Consider the following 26,082-nt stretch of genomic DNA (forward strand, 5'->3'; position numbering starts at 1 on the left):
ATGAATTTAATTGTTACATCAGTTTAACTGCTATGTCTGTAAGTCATGCTCTGATTCTGGGAAATAAGCAATATAAGTAATTCATAGAAATATAAGTAATTCATCTCAGTACATTTGGGAATCTGATACTAATTAGTTTGTTTGAAATGCAATGATGTTAGTGAAAGGCTCATCCATTTGAATCTCCACAGTCATGCAAACATTTCTTAGGTTGGAGAGGCTGAGTATATATATAATATCCATAACTAATTACAGCACAGAGGGTACTATAGGTTTTTAGTACACTACATTGATTAAAAGAATATTCTTGGACCCATCCAACCTACTTCATTGTTGAACTGTTGATATAGATTGTAACCGATTATTCGTTATTGACCATGGAGGTACATAAATATAACATTGTATTGTTGCATCTACATTGCATAAGCATGTAATGAAAGACAGTAATGTAAAGCAAAATGTGCAGGGAAACATGGGTAAACTCATTGGGGAACACTAGATTTGAACCTCCTGCTTTAATGTTGTAGTAACACTGTTATTTTATATGTTGCAGAGTGTAGAGCAAGAGGAAAAAACAGGAATACATGACCAAGAATTTTTCAGGTTTTTTTGGAAAACTGTCAAAATGTTATATGTTAAAAAAATTGACCAGTTCAGTTCAACTGTAGTTAGAAAAATCCCAACATTGTCAGGGATTTTTTTTAAAAATGGAGGCAGAATTTGATGAAAAATGTCTTTCAAAAACTCAAAATTAGGAAAAATTCAACTAGCTCTAAAATATTATTGATACATGGAAAGTAATACACATATTCCCAACTATGCATACAAAATGAAGCCGTCTAAATTAGCTGTTACCACTCAAAAAGACTTTGGAGTCACTCTGGGTAGTTCTCTGTAAACACAAAGCAGCAGTCAAAAATGCAAATAGAATGTTAGGAACCAATAGGAAAGGGACAGATAAGACATAAAATATCAGATCACTACTGTATAAATCCCTGGTATGCTCACACCACAAGTATTTTGTACATTTTTAGTCAATCTGTCTCAAAAAAGATACGTTAGAATTAGAAAAGGTGCAGAGAGAGACAACAACGATGATTAGGGATACAGAGCAGCTTCCATCTGAGGAGAGAATACAAGACTGAGACTGTTCAGCTTAGAAAAAGAGTTGACTAAGGACAGATATGATAGTGGTCTATAACATCATGGATGCCGTGGAAAAAATGAATAAGGAAAATTGTTATTGACCCCATCACATAACAGAAGAACCAGACTCACCCAAGGAAATTAATAGTGAGCAGGTTTGAAACTAATGTTAAGTGTCAGGAATTAGGGACCACATCAAAGCTAGTTTGGAAGCAGCTTCATCAGGACAGCTGGCTGGCAGAAGGCTGCCTGATTAGCCACACTACCTGATTGGCTGCTGAAGCCAGCAGGCTGGATTTTAAGCTAGCCACAGCAGCTTGCTGGCTTCTCAGAGATCTTGTTGTTCTACCCTCCTCCCCCATATGACTGCTTATGTTTGCACTAGCCTTGCTTCCATCCATCTCCTGCCTTGAACCTCTCTTTACCTGCTACTTGGCTCATTTCAGTTCCTGACCTCATTTGACCCTCAGCTCTGGCTCCTGATTATGCCGTTAGGCTAGATTGCCTGCACTGGCCACTATATAAGACTGTCCTCATCTTGGACACTCACAATAAAGAAGCATTTTTTCACACCATGCACAGTCAACATGTTGACCTTCTTGCCAGAGGATGTTGTTATGGCCAAAGGATAACTGGGCTCAAAAAAGAATTCCGTAAGTCCATGGGGGAGAGGTCCATCCATGACCATTAGCCAAGATAATCATGGGTACAACACAATGCTCTAGACAACACAATGCTCAGCCTTAAATATCAGACTGCCAGAACCTGGGACTGAACAACGGGATGGATCACTCATTAAATTGTCCTGTTCTATTTGTTCCCTCTGAAGTATCTAGCACTGTTAGAAGACAGGATACTGGGCTAGGTGGCCCAGAGGATTGACCACTGTAGCTATTGTTCCATTTAGTTATCTCCCCTGCCAATTAAGGGTAGCCTCCTATAGTCTGTTGTTTAGTGTTTAATTCAACCTAGTTTTAAATGTCTAAAGCAATAGAACTTTATCTGTACCCTTAGAAGACTGTTCTACAGATCTCACTGTCCAGGAGTTTTTCAGAATATTCAGCCTAATGATTCCTTAATTCCATCCTGTTACTCCTACAGTCATTTAGCCCAGTGAATCATTCCTTTCCATCTGGGTCTTTATACCTTTCAAGTACAATATCTGTAACGTTACACATCTACACTACATGGCTCCGTTGACGGAGCCGTGTAGATTACCTTTGTAGACATAGGAAAATGAAGCAGCAATTTAAATAATTACCACTTCATTTAAATTAAAATGGCTGCCACGCTGTGCCGATCAGCTGTTTGTTGGCACAGCGCTGTAGTCTGGACGCTCCGTGGTCAACATCAAAGGCATTTGTCGACCTCCCTGGTAAACCTCATCCCACAAGGCATAACAAGGTGTAGACGTCCCCATACTCACTCCCTTTTTTGTCACAGCTTGGCTCAGTGGTTCTCAACCTTTTCTGTCCACAGATCGAAAGGTCCTCAACCTTTTCCGTGCCAGGATTTGCCCAGAGCCCCCTCCGATGTAATCAGGACTAAACTGAGATCTGCTTCTATTCAGCAACATGGGAAAGGCAGGGTCATTGTGACCCCATGGATTAGTTGAACTATGTAAATTTATTTCTTTTAACCTTTCCTCATCAGACATTACCATCGAATCTGAAAACTGTGACGGTGGTATGTGAAGCTTTAAAAACTCTATGATGTGTGATTGATACACTTTTAAGATCTGGAAAAATTCTGTGTGGTAGAGTCTGAGTCTTACCAGCTGTATTGACTGGAAAAGGACCTTGAGACTAAAATGCAGTTGGATGTAGTTTTTAAACAAGGAATCCCACATTTTACCAATTTGATTGTTGTTATTCTGATCTAACTAAAGTAATAGAAGATAAATGCAGTAGCAAGACTGATTAGATTTTTTTGGTGAATTTAACAGTTACAAGTCTCTTTACAACGGGGCTATAAAACAAATTATAACTTGTTTTTTTCACTTACTTTTTGTTCTGCTTTCTTTTTGGTTTCTGCATCCATCCAGGTGAGTTCATCTAACGTTTTTATAAAAACATCTCGAATTTGTGCAATCATTTCTTGAACCTGAGAAAAAAATTACAATACAGTAAGACTATCTAATTATTTTTTCCTTAATCATAATCTGTTTTCTACATTCTTATTCATACTCAAATGGAATATTAATTGAGTAACAACCAAAAAGAAATCATAAGGTTAATTTTCTCAGGAAGCAAAGTTTTCAAGTGGAAAGTGTTAATTATAATAAATACTGTTGTTACTTAAATAATTAAGAGTTTTTAAGTTGCTACTATTTACTGCAGCAATAATTATTTGAGAATAGGTTATAGTGAGTGATCCTACCAAATTTATGATTAGACAGAAACCCTGTAATGATAACCATTAGCTGTAATAAAATACTGTTTTAAATAAATAAATTCACCTTCCTTTCACTGAGAAAATATACTTTACTAACTCATTTACATAAACATTTAATTAATCAATTTATGTTAATTAAATTGATGTAAAACAGTTTGTTTTCTGAAAAGGTAATCAAATTCAGGGCCTTGCTGTGTAATCTTTTCTAAGTTATGACTTTGTCAGCTGTAGTTTACAATGGCTGTTCCTAACCTTCACTGACATCTACTCTTAGCATCATTTGCTAATTGCTTGTCTTACTGTCCTAGAGAAGGTACATAATCCCATCACCATAGAGTGCTTCCCAACATATTGCTGAGTAGCGTTTTCTTCTCTGTGTTCAACCCAACCTTAAAAACATCTGAATCTGGGAAATGCCATTTTGTAAGTTTGCAATTAGTCTTGCCTCTATACTGGGTGGGGGATTAAATCTATCTGCTTAGAAATGTGAGAAGAGCAATACTACATGATGATCTACTGTGTAATGTTTGTCAGATAACGCAAAGATTCTCTTGCACTGACAAGCTTGCTTCTCCTTTTTCTGATCTAGCCTTTGGTAGTCAATAGTGTCGGGGTGAAACAGAGCTATTATACTTTCAAGGAACAAATTCTGACACTGGATGAAAGAGCGTTGCAGCTCCCATTTATGTCAGCTGGAGCAGCTGCAAGCATTCCAAGACGAAAATTGCCCTAGGCATCTGCAGTGGAATGTAATGAATGACATCAGCAATAATTGGTTTCTACAACTCTAATTTGAAGCGAATTTCTACTACATCATCATCTAGCAAACTTAACCACTTAAATGGTGGACAAGTTAAGTGAATTGAAAACATTACCACGTATTTACTGTTTCCAGCAAATGCTTCCTCAACATACAGTCGGCCCACCACAGTTTCCATATTGCCGTTGACATAGTTTGCACAGCGCCGCCAAACAGCAGTTTCTGATGTGGTGCCATAAAGTGCCTGTTAAACATAAATATTAGATAAAGGAATGACAGCAGGGTCAACATAAGCAGATGGGGAATGGTGGCTGATTGCCAGACTGAGTTTTGGAGTTTAATCTCCCCTCAGTGGCTGAATTAAATTCTCATTAGTGTTAATCAGGATGAGGTGTACTCACTAAATTGAACACCCATCTGAGCAAACATACGGGAGTTACTGGCAACATTCCCTATCCCTCCACCAGCCATGAAAGGTGGGCGGGGCAGGGGTGGGGGGACAACCCACCCCTGAGAGCCATGAAGGGGAGAGAGAAGGAAGAAGATGTTGCACATTTCCCCTCTGGTGCTGGGATTTGAACTTCAACCCCTTGTGCTACTAAAGGTGACCAGAGGGCAGATTCACACCCAGAGGAGGGAGGTGGAACTTTCTACCACCGCCCTGCCAGCAGCTCCATAGAGTGCCACTGGTGGCATCTGGGCAGGGGATCCACCTAGGCAATGCCTCAAATGCACAGGCTACTCCACCTGCCCAGCTAGAGCCACCACTTTTGGGGGCAGCCCTGACTGCCTGAGGGACTCACTACAGAATAGGGTTGTTGGTACCTTGCACCATCAGTGCACATGTTGCAAAATATTTTGTTATGCTATTTCACTGATAAAGGATGGTGCAGAGATGCTGATAGGATGGTGCGGCTTCATAACAAAAATATTACAATGGTAGGGAGACACACACAGCATTTATCACATGGCTTCCTGGAGCCCTGTTCAGTGAGGAAGCAGTTTTCCTTCTCTTCAAGAGGGACTTTGAATACTAAAAGCTACATAGCCACTGCACCATGCACTGAATTAATGGCAGTGAAAAGGAAAACTGCAGATATTCCCTTTTGCCCCCAAAACACATGCAAGAATTAGGTGGAGAGGAAAATATTATCAGTGGCACACAGTATAGAACTATCTTCAGTAGGCATCCCTGAAGACCTTGAATTGTCGGAGCTTTTCCATGACTATTCTATGATTCAATACTGCCACTGAATAGAATACAATAGAAATTTCCCCTATTTCTAATCTTGCTTCCTTTTCACAGACAGACATACACACGTACCCTGCATCAGGGGAAATATGCTGTACTATCATAGTGGCATGGCATGCTGGGGCTGATTCATTTTTATCCACTAAAAGCAGCAGACACAGCAAAAATAAATACAGAATTACACTAACTTATGTTGTGTTAAGGTAGAGATTTTATAGTAAAAAATCAGGGGTCTAGAGTAGGGATGTTAGATGTTGCTTAATTTAGTAATCGTGCAACTGCACCAAATCTTATCAGTTACATGATTATTTGATTGTCCCTGGGGGTGGGGCAGCACAGGTAGCAGGCGGGAGCTGGTCTGCAAAGGGAGCTAGTTTTAAAATCAGCTCCTGCACAGGCCTGCTTCCTCCTGTCGCTCCACGCTGGCAGCTGGGACAGCGGTATGGAGTGGCTGCAGCCTCTGTCTGTGAGTTCCCCATAAACTCCTCATGAACAGTGGTGGTGCCAGCATCCCACCTTCCCTCCCTCTGCTGCATTGCTGCCTCTGATACAGATATAGCAGTGTGGGGAGTGGGGAGGGAAGGAAGGGGAGGCTGTGCTGCAGTGTCCGTGCTTCTGCACAGCTGATTTTTAAGCCTGCTCCTGCCTGCTCCCCCCCCACATTGCCTCTGTGGGAGGCAGCAAAGAGGGCAGGCAGCCAGCTCCTTGTGCATATTGGCTAGAATAGAATAATTAAATCATACAACATTGAAACTGGAAAGGACCTTGAGAAGTCATCAAGTCCAGTCCCCTGCACTCATGGCAGGACCAAGTACTATCTAGATCAGGGGTGAGCAATTATTTTTGATGGGAGGGCCACTTCTAGATTTTGGAAAGTGGTTGAGGGCCACACTCTTCCGTGATATTAATGGAGGAGGTGCAGGGTCTGGGATGGAGGTTGGATGCAGAAAGGAGCTTGGGGTAAGGGATTGGGATGCAGAAGCCCTGTGATGTTTGGGTGAAGGAGGCAGTTGTGACCTGGGGCATGGGATTGGAGTGCATGGGTTTGGGTTGTGACCTAGGTCAGGAGAGTATTGTGACCTAGGTCAGGAAATTGGGGTGCAGGGTCTGGGAGGGTGTAGCCAGACACGAACCCCATCTTGGTTTCCGCCCCCCCCCAGAGAGCAAGAGAAAGGCAGTCAGCCTTTGATGCCCTGGGAACGCAGGTGTGCTGCCTGTCCCTGACTCTACCATAAACAGAAACCAGACAGTAAATGGGCTAGCTGACAACCCGGGGCCTCCCGTTGCCCTGATGGCTAGTACCAGTAATCGACACACCTGCACTGTCCCAGGAGAGGAATCTTCGCCCATCACATACCAGAGGTGCCCATTGTCTGCATTTTCCCAGGTGTGAATTATGCTTTGCACCCTTCGTGGGAAACTTGGTGTTCAAAGCCATTTTTCCTAATTGGCCACTTGAGACCAGGAAGAAGCCTACATGACCCAAGGGGTATAAAAAGAGATTCAGTAGCCCACCCCATTTGAGCTCCAATCATCTATTCCTGCTGGCAGGTATTGATTGTCTCCTGAGGTCTGTGGGACGCCCAACCTCACCCTACTTCTTCCCGAGGGATTGAGAGAAAGACGCTGGCCATGCCAAGTCTGGAACGCAGGGGTGAGAATATATACCTGCTAGGTGTCTATTTTGCATGCATTTAATAAGAGCACAGAGAACCAAAAGGGTTTCATGGTACCTGTAAGTGACTTATTAGTCTAATTTCTTTCCTGTCCTTTGTAGTGGCTGTGTTATCTGTAACACAGTAGTAGCATTTAACAACTAAGTTTACCCTGTAACAATAAAATAGTAACTGTTTAAGCTTTAACCTGACTCCTTCAGTTGCTGTAACAGAACCAAGCACAATTTAAAAGAACTTCAGCCGGTCATAAGGGACTCACTGCCCTGACCGTCAGCTGACGGGGGGGGGGGGTATGGGCTTAGGACGGGGGCAGAGAGTTTGGCTTATGTGGGGTAAGCAGGTAGGAATGGGGAGGGCAGAGGGCTGGGATGGTGGGAAGGGCTGAGGTGCCAGAGGCAGGCTCTGGCTGGAAGATTTATGTGTGAGACTCCCGGCCAGCAGCCCAGCATGTTTCTCAGGCAGGAGCCTGACTTGCCCCTGCACAAGCTGCAGAATCTGAGGGACGGGGAGAGGGCTGCTTCACATGCTGCCTGTTCTTGAAACAGGCAGCTCCCATTGGCCATAAACTGGCCAATGGATTGTGTTGGGGGCAAGAACACCACTCCCCCCTCCTCCCTGCTACAGTTTGTGAAACAGAAATGGCCTGGCAGCCGCTTTTCTGAGTGGCGTGTGAAGGTGGGGAAGCAGGGGAGTCTGCCTGAGGCTCTTTGCTGCATCTACAAGCCAGATCCAGTGGCTTGGTGGGCTGGATCCAGCCCACAGAAGGTGTTTTGCCCAAATCTGATCTAGATCATCCCTGACATATGCCATCTTACCTGTACTTAAATATCTCCAATGATGGAGATTCCTTAACCTCCCTAGGCAATTTATTCCATTGCTTAACTACCCTGACAGCTAAGAAGTTTTTCCTAATGTCCAACTAAAACTCCCTTCATGCAGTTTAAGCCCATTGCTTCTTGTCCTATCATCAGAAGTTAAGGAGGACAATTTTTCTTTCCCCTCCTTGTAAGGCCCTTTTAGGTACTTGAAAACTGTTATCGTTCCCCCTCTCAGACTTTTCTTTTCCAAAATAAACAAATCTAGTTCTTTCAGACTTCCCTCACAGATCATATTTTTGAGACCTTTAATCATTTTTGTTGTTCTCCTCTGGACCTGAAATTAGTCAAATGGGATGTTGTCCAACTCTTCCGAAAAACTGATCTCTGGTTTACAATAAGCACAAGATTCATCCCAAAGGGATTCCCTCCCCCCACAAGTTTGTCTGATATTAAGGATTTACAATGAAAATGATTCTTCAGTCATAACCGCATTGCCACTGATAGACTGATAGAACAAAATGTTTTTGTATCCTGCTTAACAGGCCCAGTTGTGTAAGAGAATACACTCCACGTAGATGGTGCTAAGTGCTTTCAACTCCTCAGGGATGGTCTCCACTGAAATATTGAGTTGGGATAGCTATGTCTCTCAGGGAAAAATCCACTTTGGGTATGTCTGCACTAGCCCCCTAGTCCGAACTAGGGAGGCTAATGTAGGCATTTGAAGTTGCCTAAATTCCATGACGTGTAACAGTTAATTCAAACTAAGGACTTTGTTCGAGTTAACGTTTGATTGCTGCGTGTAGCCGCAGGCACTTAGTTCAGACTAAGGGGATTTAAAAATGGCGCCCGGATGGGAAGATGCAAATAAATCCCGGGATATTTAAATCCCGGGCTTCATTTGCAACTTCGAATGCCTACATTAGACTCCCTAGTTGGAACTAGGGGGCTAGTGTAGACATACCCTTCCTGAGTAACATAGTTAAATTGTCTCTTCTGCCAGTGTAGACAGTGGTAGAATAATGGGAGAATCCTTCTGTCAACCTAGCTGATGCCTCTTGTGGAGGAGGATTAACTGCAGTGGTACAAAAATCCCATTGCTGTAATGAGCATTTACCCTGAAGTGCTATCGCATTTTAAGTGTAGCAAGAGTCAGTTCTCAACATCTTGCTGGATTTTTCCATTGGGCCCAAAGACAGCAACATTGGGCCCATAATGTTTGGTTATGGGTCATGCTACTGCAAGGTGCTGAAAAGCTTGAAATAAGTTAATAGAAGTTGAGTAGCCATAGTTATTTGCATTGAAGTATTTCAAAGGGACGTTGTTAAGGGCCCAAAAGCAAACAATTCCGCTGTGTAGGAAAGATAGAAAATATGGCAAAAGACCAGCTTGGCTTAACAAGGAGATCTTGCATGATCTCAAAATAAAAAAGGAGTCATATAAAAAATGGAAACTAGGACAAATAACAAAGGATGAATATAGGCAAGCAACACGGGAATGCAGGGGCAAGATTAGAAAGGCAAAGGCACAAAATGAGATCAAACTAGCTACAGGCATAAATGGAAACAAGAAGACCTTTTATAAATACATTAAAAGCAAGAGGAAGACCAAGGACAGGGTAGGCCCACTGCTTAGTGAGGAGGGAGAAGCAGTAACAGGAAACTTGGAAATGGCAGAGATGCTCAATGACTTCTTTGTTTCGGTCTTCACCGAGAAGTCTGGAAGTGTGCCTAACGTAGTGAATACAAGCAGAGAGAGGGTAAGTTTAGAAGATAGGATACACAAAGAACAAGTTAAAAATCACTTAGGAAAGTTAGATGTCAGCAAGTCACCAGGTCCTGATGAAATGCATCCCAGGATACTCAAGGAGCTGATAGAGGAGGTATCTGAGCCTTTAGCTATGATTTTTGAAAAATCATGGCAGACAGGGGAGATTCCAGAAGACTGGAAAAGGGCAAATATTGTGCCCATCTATAAAAAGGGGAATAAGAACAACCCAGGAAACTACAGACCGGTCAGTTTAGTCTGTCCCAGGGAAGATAATGGAGCAGGTAATTAAGGAAATCATATGCAAACACTTGGAAGGTAATAAAGTGATAGGGAATAGCCAGCATGGGTTTGTGAAGAACAAGTCATGCCAAACTAATCTGATAGCTTTCTTTGATAGGATAATGAGCCTTGTGGATAAGGGAGAAGTGGTGGATGTCATATACCTAGACTTTAGTAAGGCATTTGATATGGTCTCGCATGATATTCTTATTGATAAACTAGGCAAATATAACTTAGATAGGGCCACGATAAGGTGGTTGCATAATTGGCTGGATAACCGTAGTCAGAGAGTTGTTGTTAACGGTGTTAAATCCTGCTGGAAAGGGATAACAAGTGGAGTTCCGCAAGGGTCTGTTTTGGGACCCGTACTGTTCAATATCTTCATCAATGATGTAGATATTGGGATAGAGAGTACGCTTATTAAGTTTGCAGATGATACCAAACTGGGTGGGGTTGCAACTTCTTTGGAGGATAGGGACATAATTCAAAATGACCTTAGCAAGTTAGAGAAATGGTCAGAGGTAAACAGGATGAGGTTTAATAAAGAGAAATGCAAAGTGCTTCACTTAGGAAGGAACAATCAGTTCCATACATACAAGATGGGAAGCGACTGTCTAGGAAGGAGCATGGCGGAAAGGGATCTAGGGGTCATAGTGGACCACAAGTTGAATATGAGTCAACAGTGTGATGCTGTTGCAAAAAAAGCAAATATGATTCTAGGTTGTATCAACAGGTGTGTTGTAAGCAAAACTCCATCGTACACCTCTACAAGAGGAAAGGAAATTGACAAGTTTGTGATAATCATAGAGGAATATCACTGCTTTCCATTGCAGGTAAGATCCTTGCACGAGTGTTGCTGAATCGTCTGATTGACCACCTGGAACAGGGTTTATTACCCGAGACACAGTGCGGCTTCCGCAAAGAGCGTGGCACGGTGGATATGATCTTTGCAGCCCGACAGCTCCAAGAGAAATGTCAAGAGCAGAATCGTGAACTGTACACCATCTTCGTGGATCTCACCAAGGCTTTTGACACTGTCAGTCGCGAAGGTCTGTAGCGCATCATGTTGAAGTTTGGGTGCCCTGACAGATTCATCTTGATGGTACATCAGTTCCATGATGGCATGACGGCTCGTGTTCTGGATGATGGAGAAGCTTCAGAGGCCTTTCCTGTCACAAACGGCGTCAAGCAAGGGTGTGTGCTGGCACCGACCCTGTTCAGCATAATGTTTTCAGCCATGCTGTCAGATGCCTTTCAGAACAGTTCCTTGGGAATCAGACTGAGATACAGGACCGATGGGAAGCTGTTTAACCTGCGAAGACTCCAGGCTGTCACCAGGATAAAGGAGACTGTGCTACGAGATCTCCTTTTTGCTGATGACTGTGCCCTGAATGCTGGATCAGAGCAGGAAATGCAAGCCAGCATGGACAAATTCTCAGCAGCATGCGACAACTTCGGCCTTCTCATCAACACAAAGAAAACCGAAGTGATGCACGTGTTGCACCAGCCAGCTCCGAAAGCTCAACATCAAGTGCCCACCATTACAGTGAAGGGACAAAAGCTGCAAGCAGTGGACCAATTTACATATCTTGGCAGCACCCTCTCCCGCTCAGTGACAATTGACATCGAGGTCAACTGCAGAGTCGCCAAGGCAAGCTCTGCATTCGGCAGACTACTGACCAAAGTGTGGGACTGCCGTAGAATAAGCCTTGCTACAAAGCTTAAAGTCTATCGAGCAGTAGTGTTAACTACCCTGATGTATGCCAGTGAGACTTGGACTGTATACAGGAGGCACGCTAGGCAACTGAACCACTTCCACACGATTTGCCTCCGTAGACTTCTGAGGATCCGGTGGCAGGATAAGGTGCCAGACACAGAAGTCCTTTCTAGAGCAGGTCTGCCGTCAGTTTACACCCTGCTGATGAAAGCTCAGACACCCTGGGCAGGCCATGTTGCAAGGATGCCAGATCATCGCATCCCTAAACAGCTCTTCTATGGTGAGCTGTTTCAAGGGAAGCGATCGCACGGGGGACAAAAGAAGCGATACAAAGATACGCTTAAAGCCTCTCTCAAGTCCCTGGATATTGACACCACCTCCTGGGAGACCCTGGCACAAGACCGATCAACATGGCACACGCTGATCTACCAAGGCTGTCAAACATCTGAAGCCAGAAGGACAACCATAGTACAAGAGAAGCGAGCAATCCGTAAAGCCAGAGTTGCAAAAGCTGCAACAGTGGTGCCCACACATGTCTGCCCGACATGTGGCAGAACATTCCGTGCCCGTATCGGCCTTATTAGCCATTTGCGGACACACCATGGACAGTCCACAACCCGTTAGATGTCAAGGTCCTCTTCGAATTCGATGGACGAACAACAACAAGCAAAACTCGTGAAGTCATTCTGCCGCTCTACTCTGCACTAGTTAGGCCTCAGCTGGAGTACTGTGTCCAGTTCTGGGTGCCACATTTCAAGAAAGATGTGGAGAAATTGGAAAGGGTACAGAGAAGAGCGACAAGAATGATTAAAGGTTTAGAGAACATGACCTATGAAGCCAGGCTTCATGAACTGGGCTTGTTTAGTTTGGAAAAAAGAAGATTAAGGGGGGACATGATAGCGGTTTTCAAATATCTAAAAGGGTGTCACAAGGGGGAAGGAGAAAATTTGTTCCTCTTGGTTTCTGAGGACAGGACAAGGAGTAATGGGCTTAAAGTGCAGCAAGGGAGGTTTAGATTGGACATTAGGAAAAAATTCCTAACTGTCAGGGTGGTCAAATATTGGAATAAATTGCCAAGGGAGGTGGTGGAATCTCCCTCTCTGGAGATATTTAAGAACAGGTTAGATAGACATCTCTCAGGGATGGTGTAGACGGAGCTTGGTCCTGCCTTGAGGGCGGGGGGCTGGACTCGATGACCTCTCGAGGTCCCTTCCAGTCCTATTATTCTATGATTCTATGAAATATTACTTTCCTGCAAATAAAACTGATCATGCATTCATTTGATAGACTCAAATTCAGAGTAACATAGAGACAGATCTGAGAACAATAGATTTCTAACCTACTTTCCAAGTATCAAGGATACATCATATAAATTATAAACGTACACCCACAGGAGCATCAGCAAACATCTACAGCTTTTTGTATTGTGAAGTTCAAAATGTATTAAAAAATTATATGCTGTAGCTGGTTCTCCGAAAATATTTATCTTTGGTGGGAGTTAAAAAGTCATCTTTAAAATTTAAAAAGAGAGATGAATTTCTGCACCTTACGAAAAGCATTCCTTGTGTCCTTGTAGTCCCGGCTTAGACTGTTTACAAGATCCATTACGTATCGCCAAATCATGTAATTTTGAATTTCTCTGTATAATAAACAACAATAAGAAGCTGGTGATGTTTCTAAGCTTTTTGGAACTTATTGGCAATAAATTGCAAATTAAAAAAAAATACCTGACATACCTACCTGGAAGTATATTTATTTAGAATAGGCTTTAGTTTGGTTAGATATTCTGGAGCATACACAACAACATCTTCTGTATTCTCAACATTAATTTGCACAGTTGACATTATATTATTTATGAATTCTGACCAGTTGAATTGCTGAAAAAAACATGCATTTTAGGGATAAGTGTTAAATAAGACCTGGTATAAAATAAAGTGATTATTACCTATTTTCTTTTGGGATTCAACTGTGTTTGAGTGAAACAAATGTTTCAGTTAATCTTTAGCTTTCCCAATAGTGACACTACTGTAATTGGAGCATGGTAATACTTGATTTGGGAGGATGTAAAATGCTATTACCCCAGGCTGACATTTAGGCTGTGTCTACACTGCACCCCTTTTCCGGAAAAAGGATGCAGATTAGACACTTTGGAATAGCAAAATCCACGGGGGATTTAAATATCCCCCACGGTATTTGCATTAACATGGCTGCCGCTTTTTTCCGGCTTGGGGATAAGCCGGAGAAAAGCGCCAGTCTAGACGTGATTCTCCGGAAACTAAGCCCTTTTCCGGAGGATCTCTTATTCCTACTTTGAAGGATTTTGCTATTCCCCACAGATTTTGCTATTCCAAAGTGTCTAATCTGCATCCCTTTTCCAGAAAAGGGGTGCAGTGTAGACACAGCCTTAGTTTGCAGGATATATAATTTCTTTTTTTAAACTATAGCAATTTTAATGGTTATCCTATTAAAACATCCTGGAAAAGTGGAAAGGATGCTTTAGGCAATTTCAGGGGCTCTTTGGCTAGCTTCTAGTCAAAAGTTTTTAAATTAATTCACTGAGAATCTTATTTTCATTTATTCTAAGGTCCCTTTGTTCTGCTCTGGGAATATAATAGGACTTTGGTATATAGGAGAGACTGGCCCTGAGATTTTCATATGCATTAAGAGCCTGATACACAGCACAGAGAAATCAGTGAGATTTGTTGGATTGGGCTTTGGAACTCTTGTTTCCTCCCCAGCTTGCCATATTTTCAATAAGTTGAGGCATTTGAAAAGGCTCTGTTTGACAGCAATGCTGTTTGCAGTGTAGAGAGGCAGTGAAAATCTCAGATCAAGGTTAGAGCTTGTCTTTGGAATCTACATTATAATATCAATATGTTAAACAATGCCTTTGCATTTACATGGAGAGTATGCAATGAGAACAATACAGGATAAATTAAAAAAACAGCCAAAGGTGGTGGAATGCAAATGTGAATGGCAGTCACACGCTTGCATAGTAGTAAACTTTTTGGATGCATCTCTGGATGAGCATTCTAGAACATGGGCATCCCACATTCTGACTGAACAAATCCCTTCTGGGATAGCAAAGAGTTCAATACAAATTGTCCACTCACCCTCATCAGGATCTTCAGCTCTGGCCTTGGGCCCTTTAAATCCAGCCCTTCACTCTGGCTTCTAAATGCACCTGGTCCCTTTCTCAAGGCTTATGCTACTTTCGTCAGTGGCTGGTGGAACCCAGGGGAACCCAGGCCCACCCACTAGGAACTACGGCTTCCAACCCAGCACTCTGTAAAGAGTAGCCACATACTGTTGCCTTCAACTATTTGCAGCTACTCCTCTAGGCCTCTTCCCAAAGCCCTTTTATCTTCATCAGACACCTCAGGGTTAAAGTTCTCAGGCCCTCTCTCTCTCAGTTTAAGCAAATACAGCTTTGTCATGCTCCTATGGCCAGAGAGGAGCTCCCAGTCTGAGGCGCCTTTTATCACCAAGTAAGATTGTGAAGAGCTTCAAAAAGATTTCACCAAACTAAGTGATTGGGTAACAAAATGGCAAATGAAATTTAATGTTGGTAAATGTAAAGTAATGCACATTGGAAAAAATAATCCCAACTATACATACAATATGATGGGGACTAATTTGGCTACAGCTACTCAAGAGAGAGATCTTGGAGTCACTGTGGATAGTTATCTGAAAACATCCACTCAACGTGCAGTAGCAGTCAAAAAAAGTAAACAGAATGTTAGGAATCAGTAAAAAAGGGATAGAGAATGAGACAGAGAATATTTTATTGCTTCTATATAAAACCCTGGTATGCCCACATTTTGAATACTTGTACATATGTGGTCGCCTCATCTCAAAAAGGATATATTGGCATTGGAAAAGGTTCAGAAAAGGGCAACAAAAATTATTAGGGGTTTGGAACAGGTCCCATATGAAGAGAGATTTAAAAGACTTGGACTTTTCAGCTTAGAATAATAGAGGAGACTAAGAGGGATATGACAGAGGTCTATAAAATCATGACTGGTGTGGAAACAGTGAATAAGGAAAAGATAGTTGCTTATTCCCACAATATAAGAACTAGGGGTCACCAAATGAAATGAATAGGCAGCAGGTTTAAAACAAACAAAAGGTAGTTTTTCTTCACTCAGTGCCCAGTCAACCTGTGGAACTCCTTGTCAGAGGATGTTGTGAAGACTAGGACTTTAACAGGGTTCAAGAAAGGGCTAGATAGATTCGTGGAGGTTAGGTTCATCAATGGCTATTAGCAGGGCTTGACAAATGGCGGCGAAAACTGCTCGCCAACCCCGTACTGCGCATGCACAAGAGCCGCATTGCGCATGCCACGAATGAACGGGGCACGCGGCTGAAATCTACTCGCCACGGGCAAGTAGATTGTATAGTTTGTCGAGCCCTGGCTATTAGCCAGGATGGGTAGGAATGGTGTCCCTAGTCTCTGTTTTTCTGGAAATGGGTGACAGGAGAGGGATCTCGTTATGATTACCTGTTGTGTTCCCTTCCTCTGGGGCATCTTGTATTAGCTACTGTTGGCAGACTGGGCTAGATGGAACTTTGGTCTGACCCAGTATGACCGTTCTTATGTTCTTATGACATGGAGTTCTAAGTACACAGACTGAACAGACCATGTCTATGGCTTAGGTGAGTGAGTTACAGTTAAACTGGCTATTCTCCTCTTCTTCTGGCTTCTAATCCCATATTACTTTGTGCTGCTGTTTATTCATGGGTGGTGGGTGAAGGTAGGGTTGAGGGGACAATATTGTTTTATGAGCAAACTAAATAAATTCCTGATACCACAGTTTATGTATAGTAATGGATTAAATGAGATCTGTGGGTGTATGTGACTTTTATGAAATCAGAAGCGTAATAAGATGAGCTAAATTAAGTTGCTATTATTTATGTTGGGCAATTTAAGGTCATTGACAATCTTGGAGATTAAGGAGGATACTATATAACAAGCAGTGGCAGGAGTTGTATTTCAGAGTATATGACTCAGGATGAAAGACTTAATAATACACTCCTGCCTATCATGCTGAGTTATCTTCCTGTGACCATGAGCTAAGACTCTAATTCCAGAAGTTGCAAGTTTCACCTTTCTGCCCCATCTCGGTTAAATCAAACCTATGGACTTATTTTTAATGAGAAAATTTTCTTCCCTATTTCTAACTCTTCCATGGACTGGGTGAGGGTGGCAAGGCAAGATTCAAAATGTGGTTAATTCCAGATGTAGACACATGTGGATTACTTTATGTTTCAGACTGCTGACTGTTCTGAAAAGTCATAAAGAAAAAAAAAACTTGCCTTGAATCAAACAAAACATTTTGTTCAACCTGTAATGGAACATTTCACCTTGATTTCTGTTTTTTAAAAAAATTTGGGTTTGAAATGTCCTTCAATTTTATTTTAAAGAGGTAACCTTGAATCAGAAAAATGAAAAGTTTATTTTAAAAATGTTGAAACAAAACCATCTGTGTTGGGGTTATTTTTTCATTTGAAACCATTTGGTGAATTTACCACACAGAGAAAACATTTTGGTTTACCCTAGTCTGCATTTTTGTCTACATCCCCCCTGAAAAATATTTGGGTTGAACAGTTTTGAACATATTGGGATATTAATCACTCACCTTATGATTGATCTCCAATGAGAAGTTATTTTGGAGTTCTGTTAGTGTCATTTTATTGTACTGCAAAATTGGATCATTTCTGTCTTCAGGTTTAGTTGTAGCCTACAAATGTTAATTACAGAAGACGACTATATAAGTTGAGGCTATTTATAGGAGATACCAAGAAAAAAGAAGTGAACATGATAAAAGGAAAGAACTGAAGGTCTTATAGCTTCATGCAGGTCTACTGTATGTGGCCACTACACAATATTGCTCAGAGGCTACTGTGTGTGTGTTGTAGCCTTGAGTCAAAACAAAGGACTAAATTAGACTGGCTAAATCTCTGTTAATACTAGGTCTTTAGTTTGTGGATTGGTGTTGGATTAGAGAGGGAGTACTACTACTGCCTTTTCCAAAAAGCTCTCTTGCTCTACTATGAGACTTTCAACCCATAGGATATACTTCTACACTTTTCTTGCGCGATGGATATCCCCAGTTAAGTTGCTTAAACAGCTATCTGGCACATGTTCTCTTGTCCTCAAAGATCTACCCTTCATTCCTGGGTTTCCATCTGTCCTTTCCAATGTAAAGCAGGCCCCTAGAGCCATAGCTGCCCTGAGGGGAGGAGGCAAGCAAGTACTTAGGTGAGGCATCAGTGAGCAGGGAGACACTGCACCTCTGGCTTTTTGCCCTGAGGTCGCTATGCCGCTGCATCCCCTCTGTCTCCTTCCATTGTAGCTTGTCTCACTAGAGGGGAGCAGAAAGTACCATCTGACAGAGTATGGTCCTTGTCTCCTTTCTGAGTTGGGCTCCCATGATGGTGAGCTGAGAACACGAAACATAGGGTTCCAAATAGGGGCAGAGTGATTTCTCAAAAGAGTATGGTCTCTTCCAAGGCAGAGTCCCCTGCTTTTATTGGCACAGCCAACTCCGCTGGTGTAGAGGTAGCAACCTTTGGCCACTCCATTCATTTTGAATTTAGAAATTCTCTCCCCAGCTCCAAATCTCTACTTTTCATTCCCTCTTCCCTGCTCCATTCCTCCACTTCTTCATATATTTCTCTCTTCACTCTTTGTCCCACAGACTTGTCTAAGCAAAATGCAAATCCCACATCCATTACTGTTTGAACTGCAGCTGAACTTTCAAACTTAGGTCACATGGTTTCCAAATTAGCCAACAGAAGCTTGCCCATGACTAAAGGTGACATTTACCAATAGTGAGTGCTACAGTAAAGTGTCAGGTGTGATTTCTTTTCTACCTTCCTTTCTCAAACCCTCAAATCTTTTTCCAGAATGTTCCTTTTGGTTGACATTTTTTTCCATCTTTGGTCTCAGCCAAAGGTGGCTTTCTCAGGAGTCTGAGGAAAATCAAAATCAGCTCGTTGTGATATATGAAAATGAGGAAATTAAGCTTCCCTATGGAAACACATGCCGTTATTCTGTTGTTGTGACTCAAAGGGCTGAAGCTAGAAACGGCAAAAAACTAAACAAACAACAACAAAAACTTGGACTGTTTTATAGTCCTACTCATTTCTTCATCCAAGGGTGAAGAAAATCAGTTGTGAATGTTTTGAGGCCATATTTTTGCACATCAGTACTATCATTTTCCGTTTGTTTCCTCCCACTGACATTTTAAATTCTGGTCGCTTGTGTAAGAGATGCTATTGCTGAAGAAAACCCTTAGCTAGAAACCACTTGGGACACAGACTAGAGAGAGACAGAAATGGTTTTGTGGGCCTAAATATTACTCTGTTGTATTCCAGGGACTAGAGTTGGGGCCCCACTACTCCAAACAACCCCTGAGAAATCAGGGAGAAACATAGGTAGGAAAGATTCCTCCCCTAAAATGCCCCTCATAAAGTTTTCTTAAACAAGGTATATGAACCAAGTCTCTCCTGTCATCTTCCCACACTCTTCTGGAACTATGCAGGGCTGAAGGACACAACATGCAATGGGTCAGCATGAGAGAAGATAGCTTATAATAATATTTCCCCCTCCTCATTAATAGGCATCTTCAGGTCCATGTGCCATTTAATCCCCCATCTTATGTACCAGGCCTGACCTTCAGGATTGCTTGGACTAATGCACATCCTATTTACCCAGCCCACTGTCTCTTATGTACACCATGCTGCCATATAACTTAGGGGTTAGAACTTAATGAGTTGTACCGAATTGCTGTGTTTAAGTGGAGAACCTCTGGGCACACAAATCACCTCAAGTGGTTTGCAGTAGGCTGGTGTAGTACATGTGGCATTCTCTTTCTAATTTCCAACTGATTTATCAAATTAAAAGACAGGTAAAAATACATTCAACATTTTGCTAATATTACTTTCCACGCAAGTAACTGTTATAGTTGCTACAAAGCTGTTATGGAATCCTAAAAAGTAAAGGAAGTGGTCTGCAGGATTATGAATGGGAGGGAAGGTGGCCCATAAGACATTCTCACTGAAAGTCTGAAACTTCTGCTCTGGTATATACAGTTGGTATGTCAATTTAAGATAGTAAAATGTTTTGGGAACCTTTGAAGGCAGTAGCTATTATATAAATGTAATATGGGATGCTTTTTGTCGAGAATACAATTTCCAGTGAAGTCAATAGATGTTGTCTTCATTTATTTCAGAGCAGAATATGGCTCCATATCCTCCTAATATTCACATTTAAGGTAACTTTATAACTGTTTATAATGTTCTTTTGTACATGTTCTTACTGCTGACCTCTTCCAACCTAGAATAAAGTCAGTTATGTAAAACCCGCAAAGAAAAGTTTCCTTACATTGGCAATCTCTTTCTCCAGATCCATAACTCTTTCCATTTCTTTAGAAATCTGGCTTTCATTGATGGTGAGATTTTTCTCCTGAAGAATTAGTTTAGCCACAGAAATCATGAAAGACACATAGGCTGAACATGCCTGCAAAAAAGAAACAATTTCAAGACAAACCTCTTCAAAATACTGTGTATTGTACGTGGATTATTTTAGACTCATTTTGATTTTTGTGAATTATTGTTCTTGATAATTTTTTGCTGAATTTATAAAGAGCAAATATAGTGCTACATTCTGAAATACGGTTATATAATTTGGAAATTAAAAATTTCCTTAGAATAAATTGCTATCTGGTTGTCGTGCTATTCTTAGCAAAACATTGCAATTTACTGTGCTTTGCACTCATTATTTAAAATGTTAAGATGTTTAGTCCCTACTTAAACCCGACCCCTCATGTCTGTCTAGGAATTACCTAAAATTTCCTAACAATCTTACTTTAGTGATAATTTCTGAAAATAGTGCCTTCAGGCAGCCGAAGCATTAAAATGAGGGAAATGCTGATGGACTAGTGTTAAATTAGCATTTGGGAAAATCTCACTCCTAGAAACAATGATTCATTTTCTAGTCAAGTAACTACTATATCTTTCATGTGGTCTATAGGAATCTGTGTGCTGGGCAATTTCCTCAGACTGCTGGGATATGTACTTTTAATCAGAACATCCTGTGGTCTGGCTACTGGTTGTGCACTCCTTCCGCATGCACATGTCTATTTCATCAAAGGCAAAGGAAAAAGTGTTCTACATATAACTTTTTATAAATTGTGATGGCTAAATAGTTTGTATAAGGAACACGTTTACAGCTTCTGTAGAATTTAACAAAAATGTTAAGCTTTCTATAGGTTTTCAGATCATCCTATTCAATTTAATGAAAAATAATATCACTGATTGGATATCTATGGGGTAGCTAACATGTAAAAGGATAAATTTTCTATTCATATTTCTCAGATTAAATTTCTCTAGAATCCTTTTGGTATCATCCGTTCAAGTCTATGGGAGTTGTCCATAAAGAAAAGTAGGGCAGGAATTTCATTACAATGCCTCTTTATAATCCCCACACATTTTGGTTTACCTTCTCCCTGATGGAAACCCTGCTTTCAACATGCTCCCTTGATGCAAATAGAAATAAATTAAACTAAACGGAAAAGCAACATGATTTTAAAAGTATAAAGAAATATATTGGGACATTTTGATGGCTGCTCACAAGATGGCAGAATTTGTGTCCTGAAATGAGCCCTTCAGACATTTTAGTAATTACCACCAATGCCATTCATCTGCAGGTAGCCTCCCATATGTGTCTTAAAAGGCAGTGCTGGTCTATATGCAATTAAGGCTTCAACCTGTGAATCACTGGGCACTTCTTGAAAATGAAATCTATTTAATTTGGGGTTGTTGAGTCACTGCACCTCACAGGATGGGGTCCTTCATGATTCTTCTCAGGTGTTAGAAAAGAACACGTCAATAGAGAGGAAATGACATGAAGCGCCTGGCAGCATGGAGTGTGCTCGTCAAGGCCAGAAACATACTTAAGTGTACCCAGATTATATCCAAATCTTAAGTTGTCTATGTCCCTAAACCAAAGTTAATGGCAGTCTTTTGATTTGCCTTCAATGGACTGTGGATCAGGCCTAAGGTAGAGACCCTGGCACCTGGGAAAAATCAGAACAGCCAAGAGGACAATTCAGCTTATATTTAATTACAGCTTGTAAATTGCTGCTGGATATACTGGAATCTTAAAGGGCATTCAGGGCCAAAAATAAGTGCAGTGGGGTGGTATGGTTTCTAAAGTAACATCAGTTTTAAAAAGAACTCTGATATACAGATTCAACATGTCGTTTTGGGAGGAGAAATGCTCCTGATAAAGCTGCAAATGCTCTGATAAAGAACAGAGGATAGACCATCTGTCTGTTTGCCACATACAGCTCCAGGATAAAAGCAGAATGACGCAGTGGGAACCAGAGCCAAGAAAAGGTGGCTGGCTGAGTACAGGTGGCTGCTCTGTTGGGGAGAGGCATTTCTTATTTCTTTGAAGTCTTCAGGGTGGTGGGAATATTTAGAATCTGCCTGCCTTGCATTTGGTTTTAGCATTACTAAGAGGTTTTTTGTTTGTTTGTTCTCCAAACATTTGTCTGCATCTTCTACATTATTTAGTGGAGGAATATTTGAGGTTGAGATGGTAGCCAGTTTCTCAGGTTACAATGAATGTGACACCATTAGATTTGGTCACTAATTTCTGTATCAAAACAAATACTAAAATCAAGTATCTTGCATTTAGAAATCCCAACAAATAGCTATTGTTACAGCACAGACACATTCTTAAGGTAGATGGAATTTGGATTAATATTTGAATGAAATGACAGCATTTCATGTTAACCATTGTACAGATTTGTATATCTGTGAACTCAGTGGCCTGATTCTCCTCTCACTTATGCGTGGGTAAGTCAATATGCTACACTGAAGTCACTAGTGCTGTACTTTGTAAAAATTATTGTAAGATCACAATCAACCCCCTAAAATCAAGCCAAATGAAAAAAACAACAACTAGTGTCACAATTCATACAAATTATATAATTTCCTCATGAGCTACTTTCTGATAATTTGTAAGATCTTTGGGGCAGGGACGTCTTTTTTTTTGGTTTGTATGGCCTCTAGTATAGTGGAAGTACTTGACTGTGTCAGCAAAAATCAACAAAGCAGAATCATTTACTTTTAAATATATGATGGGAAAACTGGTTAATTAAAGGCACAATTTTAGCACTGAGCTGACTTCAGTAAATATATATACCTTAAATCCTTGAGTGTTAAGTTGCACCCATTGTTGGCAATGAGCAGATGATATGATACTGGTATCAAGGAGTTAATAAAAATATACATGCGTGGTAAGCAAACATGAATTTAAAAAGATCAGCTAGAACTATAAACAGCTTTAGTAATTCTAATGCCATGATGTAACATATATGCTAGGCTCTTTGCTTACCTTCAAGCTTAAGATACTTTTAGATACTTTTTGCTAAATCATGCAATCTGATAGTTCTGACTGGAGGCTCCTTTTTGACTGTAGGTTTCCTATTCTCTTCATCCCTTTAAATGTACCAGTGACAACAAAAATTTAAGAACTTTTTTTCCAAAATGAACAAATATCATCTCCCTTTTTAATACTCCTGCTTTCAAAAGTCAACATGGACAATGTCAGTGAATCCACTAACTCCAATTCTGGCCTCTAAGCCTCCAGGACTAGGATTTAAAGCAGGAGGCAGCAACTCTGTAAAACCTCCACTGACACCTTAGACTCTTTCCAGTCTGGCTTCTCCCAAGATGTGATAGTACAGAGGCGGCCTTAGCTGAACTGATAAGACAACCTCCTTGTAGTGATGGAATGCCAGGGCTGAGACCAAATCTTCCATATTACATACTTTTAGCACTTCCAGTTTGAACTATCCGGGTTTGCTTTGGTGTCCTGGCAGAAGATGATGGCTCCAAGTTGGCTTCATTTATTCATTTCAATTTTGGGCAACTGCTGATGCTCTATAAGAGCTTCAACTTGCATGCTTTCACAAGACTCAGCCTCATCATTGCTTTTCTTTGACATCTATCTACTACCATTAGGAAAGACTCAGGCAACATGAGCTATGATGCCAGGAGTTTGTTGATGATACATCCTTCTTATCCAGCACATCCTTCTTATCTAGTTCAGAATGAAACTTGACTTTGAATAGAGAACAGCTGTCTGCCCCCAGGAATATGAAATCAATTCACTACCTTTACTGCATCACATTCAAAGCACCTGGTGGCCCTAAACACTCTTGTCCCCCTCCCCTACTCCATTTATGTCTCCTTTCCTTCTCACTTGCTAGCCTCTCTCCTCAATATTTCCTTTTTCTAATTTTTCCTAAATTTTGTGCCTTTCTTTATGCTTCTTCTTCTCTCTTTTCCCTGCTAAGCACATTCTCTCTGTCCTCAGATCAGTCTCAAAACTTGTTACACTCATAAACCTCTCTGCTGTGCCCAAGAATGATGTTTCCATGGACATTAGATTGCAGGCTCTTTGGGGATGGGGATGGAGATGGAGATAGGTCTCCTTTCAGTATTGCCTATGCACATCCCGACTCTTGAAGGCAGGGAAGAGAAAGTATATTTGTTAGCCTTGGCTTACCTCCTTATATGCGCCAGTACATTCATAGTAATCACGAGAAGGCAGACCAAGCCCAGGTTGATCAATCTACAAAAACATGTTTTTAAAAAGCTTATAGATAAAATAATACCACCCTGTAGCAAATCAACATTTTGGAAACAATGAAAAGTATTGCTCTCTAACTTCATTCTTGCCTTAATATTGCAAATCCACAGACTGACTGAGGTGGACATCACTCTCTGTTCTTACCCCCCTTCCTTTTCTTTTCTCTCTCCTTTTTTCTCCCTACCACTGGAACAATTTAAATCAAGATTGGATATATTCCTAAAAGTCATGATGTAATTCAAACATAGATGCTGGATTTGAAGAGGGATTAAAATATTCAAGTCCTATTGCCTGTGTCCTGAAGGATGTCAGATTACATAATCACATTGGAAACTTTCAGCCTTAAAGTCTGTGAATCATCCCCTCATAGCTCTTTCCTTCTGCTGCTGCTCTATGAACAATGCAGTCCATTGTGACACTGTCTTCATAGGTAAGCAGCCAATACAACTGGTGGGCAAGGAACACATAGACAAAATTTACAAATGGGCACCACAGCTCTTGCATATTCTATATTATGTATAAAACAGACTAGATTAATCATTGCTCTTGCTAAGGGTTGCACAAGGAAGCTGGGCTGCAGGTGGATTCACCATGCCCTTTCCCAGATATTCTGGTTGGGGAGACTATTTTAAATTCAGAGCCAGGGCAGGCAGCACAGCAGCTTTCTAGAAAATGTGCTGTTTAAACAACAAATATCCTGGTCATTGTGGCCACATCTCTTCCCTGGCTGTCTTCAATCACTTTCAGAGCTCATGTGGCCGACTGCAGATCCCATAGAGGAGTAAGGGGTGTAGCAGTCTTGTATAACTGCAACAACTCACTTGTTGGTGGGATTTATGCTGCAGTCTTGCAACCCTGGGATATGCTGGCAAATCATAGTCCAGTGAGTACAAGAAAATATATAGCATATATACCGTTTTCATATATATACAGATATCTGTCATAGTCCTATTGAGCGTAATTAAAAAAAACTCTCAGTAACTGAGATTAGCAAGGCATTTGTTTAATAAATAAAGACTAAATAGGTTTGTCCTGAGAGCAGAAAGACATCTCTGTGTCAGACTGATAACTGCTTTAAATACAAAGGCTATAAACATTCATAATATGATTTGCTACTGCTTAACTGCCAATATTAAATCAGTAATATTTCCCTCTGACTTCTTATAGGTAATATTTATATGCATGGCTGTTTTATTTCACTCCAATGATTACTTAGTCAGTGCCATCTTAGCAGACTTACATGAATGATATGCACTGTGGAGTTCTTATCATCTGTGCCAACAAAAAAATTAATAAGGACCTTTTTCCCATATTGTGAATTCAGGTGTGCAATAGCCGTTTCAGCTGTCCAGATGGCACCTAAAGAAATTATAGATGCATTTAGTCTCTGTATTTTTTGGAAAATAAAGAAAAATGCAATTGTTTAGAAATTTTAACAGAAAAAGGAACTGACAAAAGTTGTCTTACCATATGCAGAGTCCCAGTTATCTGTTGCTACAGGCCATTCAGACACATTTGGCAGTAAATTGATTAAAGGTTTTCCACCTCTACTATCAATAGCAGCTTTTGGAAACAAGAAAAATCAATTCAGAATGAGTTATAC

General features: G+C 41.0%; 1 protein-coding gene across 2 annotated transcripts in view; it reads right to left on the reverse strand.

Moving 5' to 3' along the window:
* Nucleotides 1–26,082, reverse strand: part of MME (membrane metalloendopeptidase) — an 87,265-nt gene that overhangs the window by 42,759 nt on the left and 18,424 nt on the right. For both annotated transcript variants that reach the window (XM_006123482.5, XM_006123483.5), the window contains exons 6-14: nucleotides 25,947–26,042; nucleotides 25,720–25,838; nucleotides 24,396–24,461; nucleotides 20,199–20,333; nucleotides 17,449–17,550; nucleotides 13,550–13,686; nucleotides 13,355–13,448; nucleotides 4,416–4,544; nucleotides 3,151–3,249 (exon numbers count right to left, since the gene is read on the reverse strand). In XM_006123482.5, the coding sequence (XP_006123544.1) occupies nucleotides 3,151–3,249; nucleotides 4,416–4,544; nucleotides 13,355–13,448; nucleotides 13,550–13,686; nucleotides 17,449–17,550; nucleotides 20,199–20,333; nucleotides 24,396–24,461; nucleotides 25,720–25,838; nucleotides 25,947–26,042 (977 nt within the window). The remainder of the gene's footprint in view (nucleotides 1–3,150; nucleotides 3,250–4,415; nucleotides 4,545–13,354; nucleotides 13,449–13,549; nucleotides 13,687–17,448; nucleotides 17,551–20,198; nucleotides 20,334–24,395; nucleotides 24,462–25,719; nucleotides 25,839–25,946; nucleotides 26,043–26,082) is intronic.

This window comes from Pelodiscus sinensis, chromosome 10 (assembly GCF_052426305.1).
Source record: "Pelodiscus sinensis isolate ZL-2025 chromosome 10, ASM5242630v1, whole genome shotgun sequence".
NCBI classification, from domain to species: domain Eukaryota; kingdom Metazoa; phylum Chordata; order Testudines; family Trionychidae; genus Pelodiscus; species Pelodiscus sinensis.